This window comes from Brienomyrus brachyistius, chromosome 8, assembly GCF_023856365.1.
Source record: "Brienomyrus brachyistius isolate T26 chromosome 8, BBRACH_0.4, whole genome shotgun sequence".
NCBI lineage: Eukaryota > Metazoa > Chordata > Actinopteri > Osteoglossiformes > Mormyridae > Brienomyrus > Brienomyrus brachyistius.
Window position 1 is genome coordinate 16,708,041 of NC_064540.1, and position 24,267 is coordinate 16,732,307.

The following is a 24,267-nucleotide window of genomic DNA, read 5'->3' on the forward strand; positions in this document are numbered from 1 at the left end:
CTGTTGCTTCCCTTGCTATGGAGAAATTTTGTTTTTTATCTCAGACAAAAACAAGACTTGCTGTATCAGCCTGTCAGAAAATCCCAACCCCAAAAGCAACATCAGTAATGTCCAGAGACAACATAATTTCAAATCTCTTCATGGTCGACCTCTTAATTTTTAAACAATAACGATGATCTTAAAACAGTATTTTTACATCAAAAACTCAACACTATCTCTTACACTCTAATTACAATAACAAGCTTAATGCCTGGTTTAAACATATACTGTATGTCACAGTTAAAGTAACTAAATGCAAATTCATGGCAAAAAAGCAAGTGAGTTGCTTGACACTTGTGATGAATAAATCTTCATATCACCTCATTTTGTTCTCCACTAACTAAGAGACTCATGTCTGTCATGGAACATGAATATATAAAAACATTGATTTCTGTCCTGAGGGAACAGACCCTGTTATGTAACACGCAGCTTCAGATTAAAGCGCTAAAATGCTTCTAGGGTTTTAGCGATTAAGTCAAAACTGTATTTTCATATGCAAGTCAGTGATGTTTGGAAAGAGGAGTATTACGCAAAACAGTTATGAATTATACATCAGCCGAACTATTGAGTAATGTTAAGAGAAGAGCTTGGTTCCAGAATGATGAGGCTTTTTAAAAATACATAAACACTATAGCTAGACAGCTGCTATTCCACTTTCACGCTTCTTCAAACGGCCCCCAAGTCTTCACTTACAAGCTTGGCAATTAAGCATAATCTTCAATGCACTTGAGTCGTCACAAAAACAGTTTAGTATTAAATATTCATTAGCCAGACTTCTTAAACACCTCTTTTTTGACTTGTTGCGTTCCTGCTTAGTTCATTTGCATATTTTCATTTGCACTTAAACATGCAGAGCGCATTCAGAACCTCAGTTCCTTTTGTAGTACAAGAAATGACCAAATCCTGATAGCTGTTAATATGGCATTTTCGCACACACCTCACACAAAGAAAAAAATCCCTGTAAGATATGTGTGCGTGTATGAGTAATATCTACAGTACACAAAGCTTGAAAGAAATTTATTTCTGACCTCTGTGGTCTATACCACACTGATTTTTCATATTTACTGAATATTTATAGAAAAGAATGAAAAATAAAATTATATGATTACATAAGTGTTCTACTTCATACCAAATGTGATGGTAATTGTAACTTAGTATACTGATACATTATAATACTGATAATGAGTTGAATTTCTGGCCCTGCTTGCTGATTTTTTTTTATTATTATTAGTCCTGTCAGATGGTTAATTTAACTTCAAGAACTTCCTACAGAAGATCAGCCTATACTGTACCTGCAAGTTTAGAAAGCTTGAAAAAAGGAAGAGAACAACCAGGACAGCCACCATGAGACCAAAAGCAGCAGAAATCGCTGAACCAATAATACTGCATGGATTTAGTTAAGCTGTGAAAACCATTTCTATAGGGTCTGAGAAAAGACACTAAACTGATACCACAATCATGGCTGCAATGCAAAGCAAAAAATCCAGCAAACATCAGTAACCTAGAGCATGATAAAGCTGAAAGACTAAAGGAACTATAGGAAATGGATGTGGATGGGAAAACCTTACTGACCTGATTCCGAACACTGAAAATATGGACTTACATTGAGTTATATGTATATGCATGTACATTGATAAACCTAAATTGTATACTATTGAATGAAGTGCATTATGTAACATCTTCATGTAACTGCAACGTCAAGAGTAATGTGTCAAACAACTAAAAACCTGCAGTTTGGTTTGTAAATGAGTTGGATCCTAGGTTGATTTTATTAAAATGAGAAATAGACAACATTAAGCTTTTTTTTTTTTTACATAGTTGAAAATAGATTTTTGCCAGAGTGGGCACGTCATTGTGTATTCATAATGGTAGAGAAAGACACACATTTACTATCCACACTAATTGCTATTTTATATTTCAATAAAATATTTATCTAGTTGACAACATATATTTATCTAGATGTCTGCTAGTATTAACCTACAGTACTGTGCATTCCCACCACACTAGAACAGCTCAGTCTCAACCAAGGGCATGTCCCTCCAAGACCAAATTGCGGTAAATCTTTATATCAGCACATTTGCGATATGGAAAAATGGAAGTACCAGGAACAAGACAATTCATTTATCTGCCCCATGAACACAAATACAAGTCCATGATCCATATCATAAAAATGTGATGGATGGTTACCAAACACAACGGTACATACGCTGGAACAAATCAGTGAAATTGCCCAAATATTGTTGCGCGAAACCATTGCTTTTTAACCACGACGTTCCCCCTGCTGTTCCATGGCATGACACAAGCAGTGCAGTCTTCAGGACAGGATGGCACACAGATGATGGGCAAAACCCAGACAAGAGTAGCTGTGTGCATTCTATCTAGCAGCCTCTGCATAGTGTATGGCTAATCTAGAAACAGTGGATCTATGCTGGCCAGGTGCAATGAATAAGTACATCAGAATTGAGAGCAGCTAATGTAAACTGGATAGTGGACAAAATTCGACCCCAATATACCAATGCAATTTTGTGTTGTCATATGTGTGGCTCCCCTCCTGCATGCATTCCCCTCGGACCATTTGCCCCGACTCACAGCCTTTTTCTCTGGGGTACTGCCCGGAGACGCTCCTGACAGCCGCTTTTCCCTGTGCATCAGCTTGCTGTTGGGCTCCTTCAAAGCCCTCTTCAGCTCATTGATACTGGCCTGGTGCTTCAGCAGAACGTCTTCCGACTTGTCCAGGAACTAAGAATGAAAGGCGTTTGGGTGATGGGGGGACCGAGGGAGATGGAGGTAAAGCGAGAAAGCGGAATAAGAGAGGAGAAAAATACCATCAGTACGCTTTCTCATGTCACACATCATTCCATGGATCAAAATAAGCAAGCTGATGCAGAGGAAACGCTGAAAGACCAATGGCAGACATCATGGAAATAATTCTGTTGATGTAATGAACTCTTGCTGTTCGCCAAGACAGCAAAACATTAAAGATTGCTGATGTTAATGTTTGCTGATACTGGAGCCGAGTCCGTGTCATGCGTCATGTGAGACTCCCATAAAGTTCTGCTGAATGACCTTCTGAAAAACATTCAAAATCATTCAAGAAGTCAAAAAAAAAATCCTAAAATAGGATAAAATGAAAGAAAACTAAAAGCACACATCTGGATAAAGCACACTCATCGTGCTTATGCATAACACAACGCATTTTTCCTACTTAATCTATGATCATGTGCTTCAGGCCATGAGGGTGTAAGATAAGATGAATGAATCAAAGAGAATTGACGAGGGACAGGCAGAACCATATACAACACAGTCGTCCCCCGGACGACTGGAGGTTAGAGTGGCCGACATGAGACACTGGAGACAGGTGCCAAGAGGAAAGCGAAGTACCTCCTGTTTGTGTCGAGGAGTCAACTCCTGGTCCAACTGAGGGGGCCATCCGGGATAGGGTAAAAGTGCAGTTGAGGATTTGGGGTGGTTACAGAGATAAAGAGGGAAAGCGCAGGCGGTAAGTTAAGGGAGCAGGCAGACAGGCAGGCAGACTCAGGAGCGCATGGAGACCCACGTGGATGTGTAAGTCAGCAGGCATACAGTCTGATGGGAAACCAGGCGGGATGGACAGTGACACACATTCCGTTCTATATGACCTAAACATTTGAAAGGTAAGGGGGTACGTTTTTCCCACACAAATTAACGATATGCAGAAAGCTTAAAAAAAAAATCACAACTATACTTGTAAAGGCAGTCTTTGCTGTTAGACATAGAAAATTAGCAAAGTCGTTCAAAGTGGTGTATTTCCAGTAAATGATGCTGCATTGTACCACAACGATGATATAAGGTAATTTTGAGACAGACAACAGGGTAAAGAACATTACATAAGGCATCAGTTATTACTGTCCGTTTTCATTTTTTGTATCTGGATTCAGACCAGAAGTAGATTTGGAGTAGCATGGTAAAAAAAATAATTCAGCACTAATTCATTAATTAAAACTAGGCAGTAAGCATGAATTCAGATCTAAACGTTCCTTAATGATGAGCACAGTGACCACTGACAATGGAGAACCACTGACTGACAAACAGATACAGACACAGGTCACCAGGGACTAGGTACCTCCTGTTTAGTGTCAACTAGTGACTCAGCATCCTCCTTTTGTCAGCAGGGGGGTTTAAGAGAAAATGTTAGTTAATTAAAAGCACATACAATAATTTAGAGCTTAAACAGGAAAGAGTCTCTTGTAGATTTTGACTTGGAGCAGAGAGTTGTGAGTTAGTCTGGATTAGTTTCAGAGTGAAGCAGGAGATGTACGAAGCGAGGGGAAGGTTAGTCTGATGCATTCTCCCTAAGGATTCACTACAAATCCAGAGGGACCCTACTGCAGATTATGCAAAAATGTGTGAAAATGAGCCTGATTAGCTAATTGACCTAATCACCCTAAAGGATAAGCAACTTACATGTATCGTATTATGGTCATCACAAAACATAACATTTACAACTACTAAAGAAAAGATATATTGATATTATATGTATGAGTACATTCAAAGCTTTCTGACAGAAAGGGAATAAGGCACAGATAAGGCTCATAATTACCCAAAAAACAGTCCTGAGAAAAATGCCTCAAATTTCCCTCACAAACAACCACTAAAACTGAGTAACTTGGACCGTACCATAACCCATCTTGTTCTGAAAGTTTTCATTATTGCAACATTTCACAGTATAAAATACACATACTTAGGAGATGACATGGTTCAGTATCAGTGGTACAGTTGGGGACTGAATACTAGGGATGTCCAGAGGGACAGACCAACAGCATGTACCTTGAGTTCACATTGTATCATTTCTGTTCCCTCAATCTTTATGATAGTCTACTTTTAGGAAAACAACAAGGGTCATGGAAAAAATATAGTGTGCTTCGATTAAAAGTACTCCAAATTCACACAGGCTCACACAAAGTGCCTTTTACCTATGTGTTAATCTTTGATATGTGCTGCCCTTTCGTCACTTGACAGGAGAAGCATATCTGTAGGATCGTGACCATCTTTATCAGTACAGTAAAAGAGTGAGCTACACTTAAATTGACAGAACACGTTCTATTATCACCCACTTAAAGAGAAGGGAGAATAAACATAAATTATTAATGAAATTAATGTAATAATGAACTACAATACATTCACCTTGGACGGACCAGGCCTGACAAGCAAGATACTGACAAACTGGAATGTCAACGTCCATCAACACGTCAGGTACTTAGAGAGGAACATGAGAAGAACTTGCTATTAAGGAACAAGAAATTGATCCACAAATGCATTATATTAGCTGCCAAACAGGAAATGAGCCTGGCTGATACATGGTGCACATCCTTCAGGACGCAGTTATATGTTTTTCAGTTTGACATCTCATCGGATAGAAACACGGGCAGCCATGAAGCTCACATCACCCCACAGGAAGCCCTACACTGCAAAGTCTGTCGTGTGTTTCAGAAATCAACATACGAGGCAAGAATAAACAAATCGGAACCTTGAAATGCAGCAGTTTGCTCTTGGGCAGAGCAGGGAAATAAAGTAGAGCTTCTTTAAATATAAAGGCAAGAAATGCATGTTACCAGGGCCGACCCAACCCTTCTCGGGGCCCTAAGCAATCTTTGATTAGCCTGATTGTCATTTGTTATCTCCCTTCCTATTCTGACAGGCTGATCAAATGGGGGCCCCCTAGTGGCCACTGTGCTGGATGCAGCTGCTTATTTCCCTTATGCCTTGGAGCGGCCCTGTGTGTAAGTTTGATATTTTCAAATGGCATTCATCAGCATAACAGTCTATTTCCCTTACAAATCCAGGTCTCCATTAGCAGCTACCTACCTTGAGCTCCTTTTTCCTGGTGGGGGTGATGAGGCCATCTTCATCCTGACTGGGCTCCTGCAGTGTGTCTGGCTCCGGCCACCGGTCTGGCTCGAACCCCTGCTCATCTGTGGATAAGCAGCGGGCACGCTCGCTTCTGCTGCGCCGCGGTGCGCCCTCTTGGTTCTCCCCCAGGGCTGATGCTGAGCGGGAGAATTCTGCTGGTCAAAGGTGTGGGGAGAATAGGGGCAGGTGAGGGGGATGTAGGGGGCATGTGTTTGCCAAAGTGAGCATGAAGCATGTCTTAAACATGCTCCTATATTCTGTAGCACCACTCAATTGTGGACTGGTAAACATGTTAATATTTCTTTGCTTATCCAAAAGTTCATTTACTAGGAAAATTTTCTGGCTTCTTAGCCCAAGTAATATAAATTGTGTTGTGTCATTCCACTTTATAAATGCATTGTAACAATTTTTTTTGTTTAGTTTAGTTTTTTTTTTTTTTTTTGAAAATTCATATTCACACTGGCACAAGCAGAAATAATCAAAACTTTAAATCAGATTTTGTTCAGGGTGATCTCCATCTTGTCAAAGGCTGGATGTATAGGAATGACAAATTACAATGAGGTCTAGCTCCAAATTACAGTTTCACTCTTCAGACACGTTAAAAGTATTATTCAAATGAAGTTCAAAAGCATATTGCATTTTTATTCCACAGCTTGTAGCACCTTCTTTGAGAGCACTCCACGCATTGTTGAACAAAGCACACATCTACACATAGTAGAGGGCATCTATTTCAACTGCATACCACTGAATAAATGATACATTTTACAGCAAAAAAAAATCTTTAAAAAGAATAATTGCATTGCTTGCTCTAAAACCTCAAAATTCTGAACTGGATGGACAATGGAAAAACAAGCCTGAAATTTAAGCCAGTTACGTACAGAGTATCGCGTAGGATGAGAATCAAAGGACAAAGGATAAAAGAGCTGTAAGCATGGGAGCTTGTCTCACTCGATATTACAGAGGCATTGACGGTTAGACCCTCATCTGTTGTATGTAAATCTCAAAAAATCTCATCAGAAATTCTGATCAGCTCCAGCACAGTGGGTCATCCAGGCCTAAACAGGACTCTCATTAATAAATTCTCAAAGCAAATCATTAGATGGATCAGTCAGTCTGAGGGGAGATTAGTGTGGAGGAGATAATGATTAAGGGTTTTAAAGAAGAGAAGGGCTGCATGGTACAGAGGGAGGGTCTGATAGCGATGCTGGTACCCACCTCCGTCCATGCTACGAGAGAGGAGATACCTCCTGCTGGCAGAACGCTCAAAGTGTGGCGCAGGACGGTCAATGAGGGCACTGGCCTGCCGGGTCTGGGCCTGTGTCCGGCCACTGTAGCGGAACTTGGAGCCCATCACCAGGAAGCCCTTAGGTGGGGGCTCAGGGGACACCAGCCTGAAAGAGGGCAGCAGACCGATCAAATCCTGCATAAAGAAACGGGATATCTATCTCACTGCTATCAGCTGCCATAAAACAAATGAAAAGTTCAGTCTGGCTTGAACAACTGGAAAAAAAAAATTAACTTTCCACTCTGGGAACATTCTAGGTCTTCCCACACATAAAATCCAGGGTCAAAAATTAGTCTCTCTCTCACACACGATAAATTCCTTAAACCCAAATCCCAAAACAAAGAGGTTAATCCCTATGGAGAGTTTCCAAAGCGGACAGAAGTCTCAAAACAAAATGATGGCACATATTGAAGTGTACCCATGACGCTGATCAGTATCGGCAATTTGAAGATGGATGGACGTAAAAGTGCATATAATTGTTGTTTGCGGTTCAATCCCTGTACAGAAGGTGGCACAGTTGCTTAACAAGAGAGACCAATGGATAACATACAACCAGAGGGTGCACTATGTAGTAGTATTAAGTGCAGTGAGACCTACTGACCAGAAGGGGGCGGAAAAGTTCTATACCTGAAGAAGGTGTGGTGCTCAATGCAAACTTTCCACAGCCTCTTAGCAGCACGATGGTTAGGCAGCTTGAAGCCGATGGTGCTCTCGAACTGCTCGTACTGAGGGAGGGGAGACAGAGAGGGAGAAAGGGCCACTCTGAGCACTATACATGGCTAGCGGTTCACGATTCAGCCTGCTGGGTCAACCTCAACCTAAGTAAGGATGACTGAATGTTTAGAGTCACAGACAATCAAGAACAACTTTGTGAAACTGACATGGAGAAACACGAAAGGATATTATACAAAAAGCATGATATTGCTACTATAAAGTACTGAAATCAAGTTAGATAAACTGCATATAAAACCATTTTAAAAAGCAAGTTAAACAAGTAAATTACTTTATAAACAAAATCTATGGGAAAATATTTATAGCAATACCTACACAAACCAAGCACGAGTATTATTCTCTCCAGTTACGCCGTTCATTTTTCGTCAAAAAAGACGCTTCAGTGAGGCATTATGAATACAGTGAACAAAGTTATTGACACTGAAGGTATGAGGATGCGGCACCTCAAATGCTATTTGAGTATTTCACCCAGAATAGCAGAAAATTATTGGGTTCATAAGGGAAACCAGTGTGGACAAATCAGTACAGTAATCAAGCCATAGATGAAGAAACAACACTCCATCTGAAAAATGGCAATTTTCCAGTGGCTTGTTCCAGCTCAAATTCCAGCCCTGTACTTCCCAGTTGGGTGCAGGGGTTCTGCAGGACCCATCGCTTTCAGCTTTCGGAGTCCAGCGTGATCATGGAACTTTAATGCTAATGCATGAGTATTTTTTTCTCCTTGTACACTGGAAGTGCTGGCCACTGCAAGTGCAGAATGAAATGCCGCCTTTATCCATCCCCACACAGGAACCCTGTGTGCTGTCACTGCTCTGAGCCAGATGAGTGTTCCTCTCCCGGCCAACCGAGACAGTATACAGAACTGAACTGGCACAGCTTTCATTTATAAGGACCACAAGTTCCCGCTCACTGGTTCTGCATTTCCTGCTACAACTGCTCTGTTTCCCAAGAGCTGCAAAGTGCTGATGCCCAGCCCAACCCAAATAGCTGCACAGCTTCATGCGTGTGAATATTTTCTGCATTGAGAAAGGATAATAATATGTTAGAGAGTTTGTTGCAGTTGCATAACACTCCTGGGTGTCAAGACAGATCTTCCCGCCTACTATACTCACCTCTCCCGGACGAATCTTGATGTAGAAGTTACTTCTTTTATAGGAGATCTTGAGGATTTTGGGCCAAGCGAAACGATTGATCCGCAAGCGGTCCCGGTAAATCAGAAGCCCGTTGGCACACACTCCCAGCATGATCTCAATCCCTTCTGAGTCCTGAAGGAGATTAGCAAAGGGATGAGTTGTTAGGAAAGGAAGTATGGGGTTAGGGGCATCATTAGCAGATGACAAGTTGATTGTAAAGGTTCAAACTTCAAGTGGTTCAGCAGGGCAAATATGGAATATTGCAATGCTCATATAACACACAAGGCTAGCCTACCTTAGCATGATGAAGATCTACCCCATACATGGACAGTTTCTTGGCATTTTCCAGGAAGTTAATCTCTGCCTCGGCAGGAGTCATTCCCCTGAGCCAGAAGAGGCAAAAACAGTTTAACAATATTTCTCTGAAAACACACAGGGCAGTGAGCCAAGAATATTGCCATAAAGTCAGGTCAGGTGTCGGTATCACCTAAGGTGAATATACCTTACTATGACTCTGCCACAGCCGAGACCGATGTTGGAACATTGTGAGAGTATTTGTGAATATGATTGCGAGTGTGGTGTGACATTGCATGGGGCAGGCATAAGGCCAAGACCAACGGGACCCATCAGAGGAGGTGAATCAGCATCAGGATTAATATCACTGATCCTTTGGCAAACAGAAGGTGACTGGAACTGGAATAAATGTACAGCAGGCCTGGGCTCTGGGTCCCTATGGTCACAGCCTTGTTCTTTGCTGCAGACTGGGTAACATGATGCCAAATGACCTGTAATTGCGGTGTAGCTCCATCACCCGCTCCTCGAGCTCCCGTGTCTGGTTGGGAGCGAAGTGGAAGTCACTGACGTAGTCGGTGCCGTGCTCCTCCTGGTCATAGTCACCCAGCTCTGCCTGAACGGCGTAGGAACCCAGAAGCGCATGCGTGGCGAAAGAGCACGGCAGGCGTCCTGACAGGATATCATCCCGCAGCTGCAGACACAGGTAATACCTGCCCGAGGCAGAGAGCAGAAACACCAGGCCTGGCTGGGAGCAAGCTTTGACATGCGCGCCAGTGAAACAGCACAGAAGAGTAGCACATGGAGTGTAGGAAAGGCACATGCACTACCAGCAGTGCTGAGCAATTGTTTATAGGAGCCACAGTGCTTCACAGGCCGACTTTATACATGATAATTTCCCTGGGAAGAGAAACACTGCTCATATTCAGAAAGCTGTCTTGCAGGTAGAGGGGAGAGTTACTGCTGTTCCTGATACCCATGAGTGCCACCCACATTTTTCCCCTGTGATCCTTGCTTGCTGTCACATTACTCGCATTAGTCTTTCCTATACTGACCTTTCTCACACTAGCCTTCCCTGCAGTACCCTTTGCCTCTAAAAGCCTTATGTGTGCTTATGTTATTTGCACAGCCTCGTGCTAGCTTTGCCTGTTTCAGCCACACCCGTACCACTTCCCTGCGCTAGCCTTCCGCGCATCTAGACTTGCCCTCGCCAGCCTAACTTACCGGTCCTGCTTGTTCATGCCTTAGCTTGTGCTAACCTTCATCTGGCTGTTACTTTTACCAGCTTTGCCCCCCGTCAAACATTCCCATGCTGCCTTACCAGCAGTAGCTGCCCCTTTAAGACGTACCTTGTGATGTCCTCTGTGAGCTGCGAGGGGTCCGGTGGATAGAACTTGACAGCAAAGGCAAAGTGCCAGGGAGCAGCTGAACATGGAAAGGAGAATGAACAGGGCGTGAATGACATGGGGGGCAGGAGACTGCTGACTAAAGCTCTACACATCCACACACCTAACTCTTCTCCATATACAGCAGTACATCAGAGGACAAGTAGACAACATTTGGAGGAGGATGCGTAACACGTGCTGTGAACACCATCATCACATTCCACACCACAAGAGGCCGCCAGAGTTACTGATCTTATATGCAACGTATTATCTCTAATAACATCTTTGGATGGATTTCTTTCCACTGTGTGTATAAAATAACTATTTTAAAACATAAAAATTCAATTGTGTGCAACATAAATTGTGTATATTTTTCAGCAAATTCCTGGATGGTTTACTGTGGAAACGAGACACAACTGATTATGTTGCCTGATCACGTGGGACAACTGGAATACAACTGACAAAAAAAAAAATAAAAAAAATTCTAACAACGCACAATTAAAATGTAAGCAAATCTCTAAGCAAATACTTCCGTAAGCAAAAAAAAGTTATTTTAAGTGGAGGACTGTTTTTCTGAATCAATATAGGTCATGTTTTATTCTCATCTTTCTCTCTCATCATTGCAGATGTACGTGTGTGTGTGTGTGTGTTAGAGGAATGTCAGCACTGTCAGAATACTAACCACGCATCTGTTTCTTGATCTCCTTGGAAGGGTCCAGCCAGTTCTGCACGAAAAAATAAGGGCTACATCACACTGGCACAGAGCAAACTCGACATCCATTACCTCACTAAACGTCAGAAAAATTCTGGGGTGTCTTTCCCAGTAGAGGTCTTTTCAGCTGAAGAAAACAAAAAAACAGGAAGTCACCCCTCCCTGCTGCGATTTTCAATATGAGGACATGAGTGCAGAATTAAGCATCTGCTGTCCCATTGTGATGCCAAATTACCCTGGGCTACATTATTAAAAATGTCACAGAGTAAAAGTTTCTTGCATAATAATCTCTGCCACTAGGGGCACCATTTGCAGGGCACACATAGCCAGCAGGTTGACGATGTAGATTTTGAGTTTTATGACTGTGGCCATGAAACATTCTTTGCAAAGTAAGTAGCAGCATGGAATAGAGGGGGGGGAAAAATCACAGAGAAGGGTGGAAATTAGTGACATCCAATTTATTTCCACACTGATGGCTTCCGCTAACAGCCCTTCGGGGAGGATGAATCAGTTTTCTTTATTTTATAAAGGGAAGAGGAAACCGCATTAAAAGAAAAAATGTCCAACTTAAAACGAGCCCAAAGCCATGTGGGTTTGAAACAAATAAATTACCATTATCAGCCAGAAATGACATCAGCCATATTGATTAGAAAATTCTCATTCTCGTGTCTGATTTCAAGTAGAAATTGGAACATCTTGTAGGCAATGATGAGATATTGAGAGGTTACTCTGCAGTGTTTGCAGCTCTAATACATCTACCTTACATGGAGCTACACCCTAGCAGTCACCTAATAATTATACCAAAAATAGTAGAGTAAACATTATATCCCAGAGGCAGTACCAGGCAGGCAGAGACGCAGCCAATAATGATGATGCACTTTTTCACTTTTCACATCATACTTCTACCAGACTTCTACAAGGTCCAACAATCTGACCCTCCAACGGGACATGGTTACACCTTCAAACTGAATAACTGGACGATAAGTCCAATTTTACTCGACTCGCCCAAGGCAGCCTGAAATAAATATGCTACCAATAACCATTCACTGCCATCCAAATATCTTGTCTAGCGGCAGTATAATTACCGTAATTTCACCGAAGAAATGCAATTACTCTGCCTTGAAGTCCACAGTGATCAAAAAGAGGACCTGTTCACACATGATCTACAGTTATATTATAGGCTATACACCCTTTTGAACATAAAAACACTAATGAGCATTTAGTGGAAAAACTGAATGTATTAATCTCATCCCAGCACTGACTAATGGAATGGTATCCGGCTAACCCTAGCCTCGACTCTAACCCTGCACTACACACCCCTCACATCGCAGCTGATAGCTGCTGACCTTTGCTGTTTTATATTAGCAGGCATTGACATAATTGGTACGCAAGTACGCATTCACCTTTAAAAGCGATACGTGCAGCAATCGATTGTTGTAACAGCATGAATGCATAAGTAGTTTATGTGCATTTGCACCTATATGACAAGAAATTTTTGTACATTTTAACCTTTATATGCTAATTCGTACTTTATTTGCGGTATAGAGGTTAAAATGCACGGTAATCTCTTGTCATATTGGCTCAAATGCACATAAAATACGTACGCATTCACACTGTTACAGCAATCGATTGCCGCATGTATCACTTTTAAAGGTGAATGCATACTTGCATACCAGTTATGTCAATCCCTGTATATTATATATGCAGACATTGGCAGTGTACTCCTCACCCCAGTACAGAAGGTGGCGGTGATGTGTCTTCCTCTTAATTCATAGGCTAAGTAAAGTCCCACTGATATAGGTGGAAAAGGTTTGAATGTTGTCCATCAGCTGGGGAAAAAGTCATTGGAACAGTCTAGCTGCTTTCTGGAATTTAATGAAGAATGGCTGCATTCCTACCATAATTCTGCTCCCTTTATCCAAGCAAACATTGTCATACTTCAAAATATTGCACGCTGGTTCAGATTTCAGCTAGTATAATTAAAGTTCTGCAAACCAGCGGAAAACATTCCACCGTGAATTAGCTCAAGCAAGTCACACGCCTTGGCCAAAATATTAAATTAATACACAGTGGTAACAAGCATTACCATTACCAACAAAAAAACAAGGATGTAATTTCCGAAGAGGTGCAGACCTTTTGGCTGTCTGCATCACAGAAAGTCAGGCCAAAGTAGTCTTTCTCCAACAGGTTCAGATGTTCACACACCATATCCAGAAGGTGTTGCCCTCGGGCGTGTTTCTGCACAGACAAAAACAAATACACAAGGAACAAAGTTGCGCCACCAAAACAAAACCCAGGTACCACAATGCATTTTGTGCAATAAAATACTGCAAGACCTCATCTGTTGTGTTCATAACAAGCCAAGCCATGTGTCAGAAACTTGTCAGACTGGTATTATGACGAGTGATGAATGAGCCTTTTCATTATATCTGCTAATCAGAAATCTTTGAGATGTTTTCCTGCAAACAAATAGTAATTTTTCCCAAAGACTAATAAAAATCTTTTCTTAAAATATAATCTTTTTATCCATTGTTATCAAATCAAGTTCAGCCCTCAACTCTGTCCCTTCTACGACTGACGTACCAAAAGGCCAAATGTCTTTTTCAGTTCCAGAAAGGAAATTAAATGTGAAAAAAAGGAAATGAACACATGAGAGAGGCTATTGCATGTACAACACGGTATGTTTATTGACATGGATGTTGTAAAGACCCAAATATCGCTACCCCTTCATTCTGTTATTTAATGGAATTTACTTTCTGTTCCTTTTCCACAGTGGTCAGATTAATGCATACACTTCCTATTAATTAACCGTCATACACCCATAAGTAGAATGTGTCGTTTAATTAATTCCATACAAAATATTTCGAAGGAGCAAAGAGACACTGCCTCTGAAATGTAACGCTGACTCTGAGCCACTCTAGAAGGAGATGCAGGCATAGCCCCGAACAAGGGGCTCACCAAACATAATGCCAAGCTTCATTGGACCTCTTCCTGAGGGCGGAGCCACAGATTTCTGCATGCAGCTCTCTGGGGCAGACAACACAACTGACTGCCTGCCTTCCAGGGAGCCTGGTTTCCGCGGTGACAGGGAGACAGAGCAGTAGTTGCCAGGGCAACAGAAGTAGTGTGCATCATATCCTTTTTATAGTTGCCCAATTTCTGGAGGCAAGTTCACAAGGAAAAATGCCATCCTGCCTCTTGCGCAGGCTAAGGGGATGACCAGTAACCCTCTAAAAAACAAGCAAGGATGATAGATCTTCAGAACACTCTCCCGAGAGCATCAATGTGTGACAGGAGCATGATGGGTAAGGAGCAGAATCTGTTTAAGTTGTCATTATGATATTTGTATCCCCATAAGGCCTGAAAAGGGTTGCCTTCAAGTGCATTGAATCAAACATGCAATGTCTAAGAAACAGTGTTTCCTGAATAATGAGCAGCTGATTCAATTTCACTTTTGATCCAACTACCACAAATCACATTTTTCTACATGTGAGCTTTCCTGTGGAGAAATAAACTGGAGCTAATATATTCAGGCATAGATCTAGAGCGCATTTCAGCACTTGCGTGGGCGATGTAAGTAGCATGAAAACAATGACCGTCCTCGGGTAATAACCAGCCTGACAGACATGCATAAACTACAGAGCCAACAGGCAGCTGCAGTTGCACGTGCAACAGGCTGATTTTCGCCTGGTCCCAGCCCAAATAACTAGAGTAGAATGGGAGTATAATAACATTATTTACGTAGCACCTTTCCCACAAGTGATGCAGCTCAAAGTGCTTTACAGTAAAGAATATACATGAAAATAGACATAGAGAAAAGTGGATGAGAAGAGGAAGAGGACACATAAAATCACACCAGGGGCTCGCTATTATAAGGCCATATATGACAGCTTCCTCAGCATAAGGTGAGTGTGATAATAATGTAAAGCGCACTGGAGTATAAAGAAGGGGAACAGAAAAGGTGCCAAAGCAGATTCAGGAACAGAGAAGAGCCACTGTCTGGCCTTTTAGCCCATCCAGCAGTGATTAGACTTTGCTCTTATCATTTCCTGAAATAATGGTAATTGAGTATAAATGGATTACATAAAAGTACAGTGCTCTGCTTTAAAATGTCCAAGCCTTCTGCTCTCCTATAGTAAGCATGAACAAGTTTGTATGAAATGTAAATATTTCAATATGTAACAGAAATAGAGGGCTCAATAATTTGGGATAATGAAAACCTGGCATGATTGTATGTGTACTTTTAGTTATTAGCTACAAGGTATGCTGCAACATTATGATTAATTTCTGACCTTTTTGGGAGGAGGAAGACATGAAAACTGGTACCAGTTGTTTGTTATATACACGCACATTTCGCAATGTGCAAGCATTTGAAATAAAATCAATGTCAATCCTATGTGAGGCCGTCCTGTGAACTACCAGGAACATGAGTCACGCCATTGAAGCCGCTTATGGCAGAGTCAGGTCGATGAATGTGGGCGTATTCAATCACTGAGATGGTTATGGGTAAATCGGGGGCTGCACAGGCCAGATAAGGTGCGTAGGCCAAAACCATCGTCCTCTCCCTGTATGGACAAGCTCCAGCAGATAGTTATGAAGACTGAGTAGACATCCCCTTGAGGGACTTGAGGACAAACCTTCACCCTCAACACTCACTCCCCGATTACTCCACCTACTTTGCTAGGTTTGGTTTTCCATTCAAAACCAGGCAGGCTGAACGTCCCTTGTCACAAGAGCAGAAAAATGTGTGGAGATAATGATTACGTGATTATGATTACACGTTATTCTGTAAAAATAATTCAGTTTAAATCTCATATTTCTTTGTTTACTTGGGCTTCCCATACACAAAAGTGAGATACCTCACACCCTGATACAGTACTTCATTGCTTTGCTTCTCCCAGAAGCCAAAATGATAAAAATGAGCATCTAAAATGAAAAGCCAATAACTGCCACAGCTGCACTACATGAATGACTGAAACAGCTCATTTGGTTTGTCTTATGTGCTTTTTCACTTTTCCTCTTGTGATCACAAAACAATTTGCCCCAATATTGCCAATTCATGTATTTGCTGCATTCCTCCAGTAGCCCAAAAACATCAACAGTGCATAAGTAAGCACTCTGGCTTACCACGACCTTGTACTCCATAAGAAGTTATGGTAGATGGATGGATATCTTATCTGCTTATATGTTGACCACATACCTCAATTCCAGCTTCATAAACTGAGGTATCCAGCAAGGTCACCTTGAAGGGTGCAGTCTTTGGCCGTTTTGATGATTTCTGAGGAGATTTGGGCATCTTGCTCGGGGTTGTCATCTCTGAAGCATTATCACCATCCTTGTGTTCGTCTGGAAGCCTGGTGCTGTGATCCTTTCAGCAATGGTAAGTAACCATTAATTAAAGTTCCTCATTGTAACTTACTTTGTAATATAATACAAACAACAATAAATTACATAACAAACAATACTGCATCGTATGTTGTATTGTTCAGCTGACTGATGCCATGTGTTTCAAATTAACATCTTGGGAGCAACCGTCACTGACAGAACTACCTCACACTGTTAACACTGCAAGTTTTAAATAACGAAAACTGTCAATCAAGTGGCAAAAAATCTCCCTCTAACACCCAACTATGCAAATAAATAGACAAGGTCTACTGTATTATGGGTAATATGCCTGGCACAATACGCTGAAACAAATTAGAAAACTAATTACAGCCTAGGTCACAGTCTCATGGCTGGAGAATAAAGGGTCACGTTTCTTTCTACAAATAAGCCCAAGTCATCCATAAACAAACAATGTGGATCTTCACCATGTGCACCACAGGGATAACTGCTGAGAAATCTATTGAAATAAAAGCACGAGTGACATCTGGGGGGATAAATCCAGGTATAGCCAGGAATATGCAGCCCTCACAATACCTGGCAGACTGAGGCTTATTTGAGTAATATAATAAAATTGGCAGACTGGTAAAAGCAAATGTCACTGTTGCTCTGTCACTGTAATAGAGCTTTTTAAATCACAGCTCACTAAATAGCACATCACCGTAGACAGCTCTGCATTTCATTCTCGTTTAGCGTGGAGTCCGTCCCACCTGCTTGCCTGTCCTGCCGTCGGCAGCGGAGTCCTGCATTCCACCGGGTGCACCTTTCTGCTGGGGGGGCTCTTCCACTGAATTCTTCACCTCTGACTCTGGGCCTGTCTCTGTGGTCATGGTAACTGTTTGGTATCCTAAGATAAAGAGAACCAAGAAACAGGAGGACAACAGATGAATAATGTTAGTACCTGTTACTGTGAGGGTGAAGATCGTTCCAACAAGACCAGCTTCAGACAGGAACAATCAATCACGGAACTTGGAAACACTATGATAAGCATCTGACCCCATGACCATCTTATGTAATGCTTTTCATCCATTCACAAAAAATACAAGAGTGAGACAATCTGTGGCATATTTAACTGCTCCGATTTAATAGCTGAATAAGATGGACTCCTGGATACCCCCATAACACATGAAATTATATAGGGAAATTGATGGTGGGCATGCAAATTAGTCCGAGAAAGTGTACAGATGGATATCAGCAGTCATTACAGATGCAATCGTTCATCCTGTCCTTCTGAACACATTTGCAGTGGTGCACAGAGGCACATCAAGCAGGAGTTAGAAGAGGTCCCTTACTAAAGCTGAACGACTTTATCCAGACATTATGCTGGCACTCTTTAACACCCAGTTTTAACTGCATCATCTTCAGCACAGTTACTGTTTGCAGATCCAGATTTAAACTGAGGGCATCCTGTCATGAGGCAGAATCCTTCCATCCGCATGATCTGAGGGTTGTCAATGCTGGCTTTGTGACCTTTCGCGTGTAGATGAGCCAGCAAGCCTTTCACATCTTCCCTACTATAGATCTGACTCAAGGATTTCATAACGCTCCCACTGGGTAAAAAAAAAAGACAAATGAATTTAGCTACTCCTGGCCAAAGAGGAGCACGGGTTACGATCCTCCTCCAAGGCGAATTTTCTCTGGCTCCGATTCAGAGAGGAATATGGCCCTGAGCCTGATGGTAAATTAGTTTTTACTTTCATTGCTAAAACGTGAAAATTACTGAATATTAACTTGACATTGTAGAACAGAATCTATAGTTCGCTTTTTGAAGCAGGCCAGAAACAACATTGTTTTCCTACAGCACCAACACCCCCTAACCGTTTCAGGACACTAAGCTTTAAGTGGATTTATTTAGGCTGCCTACATCAATCTATATACAGGATGATGATGCTATTATTTTACAAGCAGTATATCCACACTTGTGCCAGGCTATATTTCTATGGTAACTGACCCATAGGTACGTTAGGATCTGCATGAGCAGGTCCATATTACTTCTGGGATGTTCACAGACATTTGGCAGAAACACTTGAAGACCACATCTTCCTAGATTCCACCAATGCTGGCGTGCGATTCCCTGTCCTAAGACCGGCTAGCGCAGTGCGAGGTCCACAGCACCCTGCCCATGTGTGATTCCTGATGGTGACTGCTCCTCACCCATACCCTGCAGTGCCCTGGAGCCACACAGGGGCCAATTCAGGGACATGGCTACAGTGGAACTAGTCCTACTTGTGAGCTGATTGGACCATGGAGGACCCCTCCTCTGTCACTCATCGACTCAGAACACATCATTGGCTAATGATAAGGTTAGCCCCTCCGTATGAATTATGGTCCCTCTTGTGCCCCCCCCCCCCCATATGGAAAAAAAAAATCCTAGAATCGCCCCCGTAGCTACATGATTTACAGCATTACTCAAGGCAGCATATGAACAGGGCGATCCCGTCATCCTGCACACGAGCCAGCACACTGCAAGCAATCTGTCAGGGTCTTCCTGGGTCTCCCGTCCAGGGAATCCTAATGTATTGGGATTTATTGCCAAAACAATAAGCGTTACTATGGCAGACTGAAATATGCGTTCCAGGTGATATGGTCTTTATCCTATATTCATGCCCCACTGCCTGCTACAGTCCTGCTATCAGGAGCAGAGGGATGCATGGATCTCAGCACACGATGGACAGTGACAGGCAAGGACAGCCAATGCATAGTCAGTGCCCTTCCCTGTCCAGCTGTGCCGGGCTGAGCAGAGACTCATTGAAGGAGACAGAAGCAAAGTAAAGGGTTTGGGTGTCAGTTGTTGGCTGACACACCATTCGCAGAGGATCAGTGTGTCTACAACAAGAAATTAGAGTTTTAATAACATGAAATCTGCAGCTCTGTAGCTGTAGTCAGTCTGTCGATTTATTAATTTATTTTTAATACCCCTTACTGTACAGCTTCCATTACTTCTCTGTTTCTCTCCAGAAAGAAAGACTGCAAAAATAGAGGGAGGGAGACCGTGCATGTGCATGTGTGTAAGAGAGAAAGAGGGTGGCTGGGAGCAGATATTCAGTTGCCATAGTAACAGCTCTGAACGTTTTTTCTCTGTAACGCTGAGAGTGTGACAGAACTGTCAGCGGAAGGAGAGAAAGAAAGAGGGAGGCTACAGCAATGTGAAAGAGGGGTCGGCTATGAGGAGAAGACAGAAAACAAAAAAGGAGGAAGAGAGGAATAAGACAAAGTGGTGGAGGCAGAAGCGAGAAAGAAGAGAGGAAAAGACCAAGACTATCTCTGGTCATGACCCCGAGTGGCCGGAATGAGAGCCTGGGCCCCGTAACGCAGATCAGCCATTGGATGGCACAGGTCACCTGCCCCTCACTCACAATACATCTCTGTATTTCATCCTAATGAGAACAGCAAGACCTGGTAATCTGCAGAAGAACAAGCGGCTATGAGTAAGACGGCAGGATCCCTAAGACGCCAGAGCAGAGCCATACTGCTAAGCAGTACTGCAGAAAAAAATGCTCTTTGATACACTTGACACATCTCTTTCACAGGTTAACCACAGTGCTTCTTTGGCCTCTGAGTGGCCCTCGCTCCAAATGAGCTGTCTGAACTTTCCTGGGGAGTGAAAGGTCCTTCAAAAACCAGCACAGGTAGTCAACTTAATGCCGCATTCCCTAATATGAAGCAGTGCCCCCACTGACTATACAAACCGCATCAATTTCAGTTAACACACAGCACAAGTGCTTATTTATATTCCGCATGTCTGCTTAGCGGTTCTCTGAGCAATATAATATTCAGCAAGAGTAAGATACAAGCAGCCCACGGCTTTTAGCTATATTTCTTCACGGACTGACATTCCACACCAGCTGCCTCTCCGTGCCTCTTCCAATTTCCCTCGCAGCTCCTTTCCCCTGTGTGCTGGGCTGTGACAGGCAACAACTGCAAGCAACACACTGGGGGTAAAGAACATTGCCGTAAACATCATTGTAGTCGTACCCCTTCAAATTGCTTTCCATCCCAGCACACAGGGACCACCGGGAAGAGCTCCTCATATAATAAAAGCCCCAAATTAGCACCATTAGTTTAAACCGGCTTTGAAATGGCACTCCCTCCACACCTCACAGCTGTGACGACTCCAGTGGACGTGATGAAGCACTTTAAATATTCTCTACCGGTGTTATGCTGAAAAGAAACTGAACCTGGCTGAAAGCAGGATATGGCAAATTGCCGCAGATGAATGAGCACGAAACCACTCGGTGATATTTTGTTGCGGAGACGTACCGCAGCTCCAACCTCCATGCGAAACGTCGGACAATCCATCTCCCGGCAGCATCTCTGCTGAAGCTGCCCAAATCGTTGCTAGTACACTAGCAGGTTCCACCCCTGCTAAGCCCTACTGCACCTGCTCGCCACAAGCAGGAAGCCACGGCCTTAAAAAGGGACATACAAGGCTTTACACCCAGATAATTAACCAAAGAAGCCCAGGGATGGAGCAGAGGCTCAGCGGTTAAATCTGCGACTCAGTGTCAGGGGTTTGAGTCCTGCCTCCAGCATTCTCGTGGGCATTCGCACAGCCCATTAGGTAAACTGGCATTTTCGCATTGCGCTGGGTCTTTGTGCCTCTGTTAACCCATCCAGGACGTACCCAGACTGTGTGCCCGGTATTACTTGGGATAGACTCCACGTGACCCTGATCGGCATACATAGTAACAAGGCGGTTCGATCGCTGCCTGGTCTCTACCGACGATAGAAACAAAACACCTTCTGTATGCCATAGCAGTAAAGCATCTTCAAGACATTAAAGTAAATGGCACAGGCAGGAATCTTGTACAAAAAAACTGACTGAAATTCTGTGGCCCCAAAATCTCCCCAATGACCCCAACAACATGTGCAAGGCCAGCGGTGGGTATGACTGGGAGCCATCCCTCGGGTCTGTACAAGACTGAAGACCCTAACCCTAACTGCTCTCAAAAGTACATTAATCTATGTGTGACTGCCCTCCTCACATTCTATCGCAGCCGACATCTTGTCAGAAAAACATCTTACTGTTTGCAGGTTTCGTTCGTTTTCCTGGGATCGCTAAGTAGCTCGAGGCATCTATGGGCTCAAAGGGATGTATTTGACGTGTGTAGACAGCGACACCCGGGATGGTTTAAATGTAATTAGTGGGCGTTTCCCCAGGCCGCTCATGCACAGCCCTCGGCCCTCGGGTGCGAGTCACACCCTTTCCCAAACGGCCTGCAAGCTCCGCTGAGTCTCCCCAATTGTAAATAACAGATTGAGCAGTGAGGGACTGCGCTACCGGCTCCGCCCTTATAAAGCAAACCTCAGGGCTTTTGTTGGCGCGAAGCAAGAGCTGAGCATCTAATCAAAATATTTCTATGCATGAGTCATCAATGGAAAGATCCTACAATATACCTGCCTCCCAGACTACTGCGTGGCTCATTATAACACCTGTCTGCCACTGAATGAGGTATAAGGCACGTTGTGACATTTAATACCTCCCGCCTGTCCTACTCCTTAATAGTGGCTCATCCATAAAGTATCTGACAGTCTCTCAGCAACAAAACCAAATCAAAACAACTCTCTTTCACACACACTGCAGCAAATCTCACTGAGCTTGTTAATTTTAAAGGGGGAGGGTTTTTTTATGGATAGTATTTTGTGAAATAAATTGGACATCTTGTAATTTTAAGAACATGAAATAACAGACACTTGATTCTGGGGGTCAATTCTCCTTGAGCTACAGTGCTCGGACTCACTTGTATATTACGATATTCCTTCACAACAACCGAACATTCTGCTCTTAAAGATACTGGCCAATTTCCCAAAGCCATCATTCTTTAGCTAATGAGTTCCTCACAGCAACATGACTGGAACTCAAGAAGCCGGTGGATGATGTCAAAAGAAGACATTTTTGTAGAGCAGAAGCGGAACTTCTGTTAGGCATCTCTCTTCTGAAAGGCCACACTCCGCTCGGCAATTACAAGCCGACGGTAACCGCAAGGACATCAAAGCCCGACGGTACGCACTGCCAGTGTTATCGCTGTTGTCCTCCTGTGGTTAGCAGTGAGGCCACATCTCGGCAATCTGAGCCACTTCAAATGCTTTGAGGTGCCTCCGTCTGATGAATTACAGCAAATATATGCTGATTGCATACGAAACAGGGAAAATTATCATGTTTCCAGAGAAAATAAGTCGCTAGTAGCAAAAATGAACATACGGAGACAAAGATAAAGTTAAAAGGCTCCATTGTTAGCGTTATAATGTCATGAAGCGAGACGTTTTATTAATCTTTTGAAAATAATTGCAGTTGTAAACAATAAAAGGATGACATTGTTTTAGCTGTTACATGAAAGGCAAAATTTAAGCAGCTAACTGCTTAAAGTGTTTCAGACATTCATAGCTTATTGAGCAGAAAATACACTGGCTCCTAGAAAAATAAAAGACCTGATTCATTCATAAGCTTATTAAAAAACAATTTCCAAATTGTTTTATACATACCTTGGTTTCAATGACCATGTGTAAACCTAGGAAAGGATCGTTAAGACAGAGCTTGCGAGCCTCGTTTCACGGCTGCGATTTTAGTAGCACCACAATGCCATCTTTGTTCCCAGCTCAGTCTGCTTAAGTACTGAGATTATTTTCGCCCAAAGTAAAGTTTGTGCAAAAGGAATAAATTCTGGTCCTTAATAATATTCTAACATCATGGAACAGGGCAAGCAGGGAAGATGAGCATCCTTCTGCGTTCAATGCCAAACACAGTAATTATTAATTACTTATTAATAAATGAAGAGAGTGCAAATATATGAGAGGTTAAAATTGAGTTGTGCTCCAGAAAACCATCCCAACACCAGAATGTCAAAAGTGCAATAAATCATAGTTTCAGTAAATATTAACGTTTCAGCTGAATATGTTATTGAAGAAGGCCCCCTCCTCCATCTTGCACTGAGGCACACACTGCCTTTCTTGAAGACCCCCTGCAGTCATCTGCACATGGTGGCCCCTGGAAGCCCTCTCTAATTTACGATGCTGCTCTCCATTAGAACCTGTCTCTCCACCCCACAGGACCACGCTATACCAGTTTAATCGCGCTGTCCCACTACAAAGCAAACAAATCACGAGTGGATCATGCTTTTAAAGCCCACTACAGCCATCTAACATAAATCAATAAAACGCAAAATTCTAAATCATAATGTCACTTGGTACGAGTATTTGCTGACTAAAATGTAAAAAACTCAATCCGCTTCCCTTCCATTGAGCCATGATCTCCTCCAATTTTCCCAAAGCATGTTGGATTAGAACTTATGTACTTTCAGACAAAGAAGGTGAAGGTGAATACACATAGTTTACACATAGCTGCCATCATGGCATCTCTCCTGTTTCCATCTTACAACATGAGAAGACATAGGAAGGCTGTTAAATTAAACATGCTGCGTA

At 42.6% G+C, this 24,267-nt stretch overlaps 1 protein-coding gene across 9 annotated transcripts in view; it reads right to left on the minus strand.

Annotated features, from left to right (window-relative positions):
* The window catches only part of LOC125747927 (band 4.1-like protein 1), a 58,593-nt gene that overhangs the window by 14,875 nt on the left and 19,451 nt on the right, over positions 1–24,267 (minus strand). For 8 of the 9 annotated variants that reach the window (XM_049023571.1, XM_049023568.1, XM_049023570.1 and 5 more), the window contains exons 2-15: positions 17,559–17,695; positions 16,667–16,834; positions 13,600–13,704; positions 11,437–11,479; positions 10,719–10,794; positions 9,864–10,082; positions 9,374–9,461; positions 9,058–9,210; positions 7,841–7,938; positions 7,144–7,319; positions 5,884–6,080; positions 4,142–4,177; positions 3,421–3,456; positions 2,629–2,778 (exon numbers count right to left, since the gene is read on the minus strand). In XM_049023571.1, coding sequence (XP_048879528.1) covers positions 2,629–2,778; positions 3,421–3,456; positions 4,142–4,177; positions 5,884–6,080; positions 7,144–7,319; positions 7,841–7,938; positions 9,058–9,210; positions 9,374–9,461; positions 9,864–10,082; positions 10,719–10,794; positions 11,437–11,479; positions 13,600–13,704; positions 16,667–16,834; positions 17,559–17,678 — 1,665 coding nt within the window. In that variant the 5' untranslated portion in view covers positions 17,679–17,695. The remainder of the gene's footprint in view (positions 1–2,628; positions 2,779–3,420; positions 3,457–4,141; positions 4,178–5,883; positions 6,081–7,143; positions 7,320–7,840; positions 7,939–9,057; positions 9,211–9,373; positions 9,462–9,863; positions 10,083–10,718; positions 10,795–11,436; positions 11,480–13,599; positions 13,705–16,666; positions 16,835–17,558; positions 17,696–24,267) is intronic. The other variant, XM_049023565.1, reaches the window with a different exon arrangement.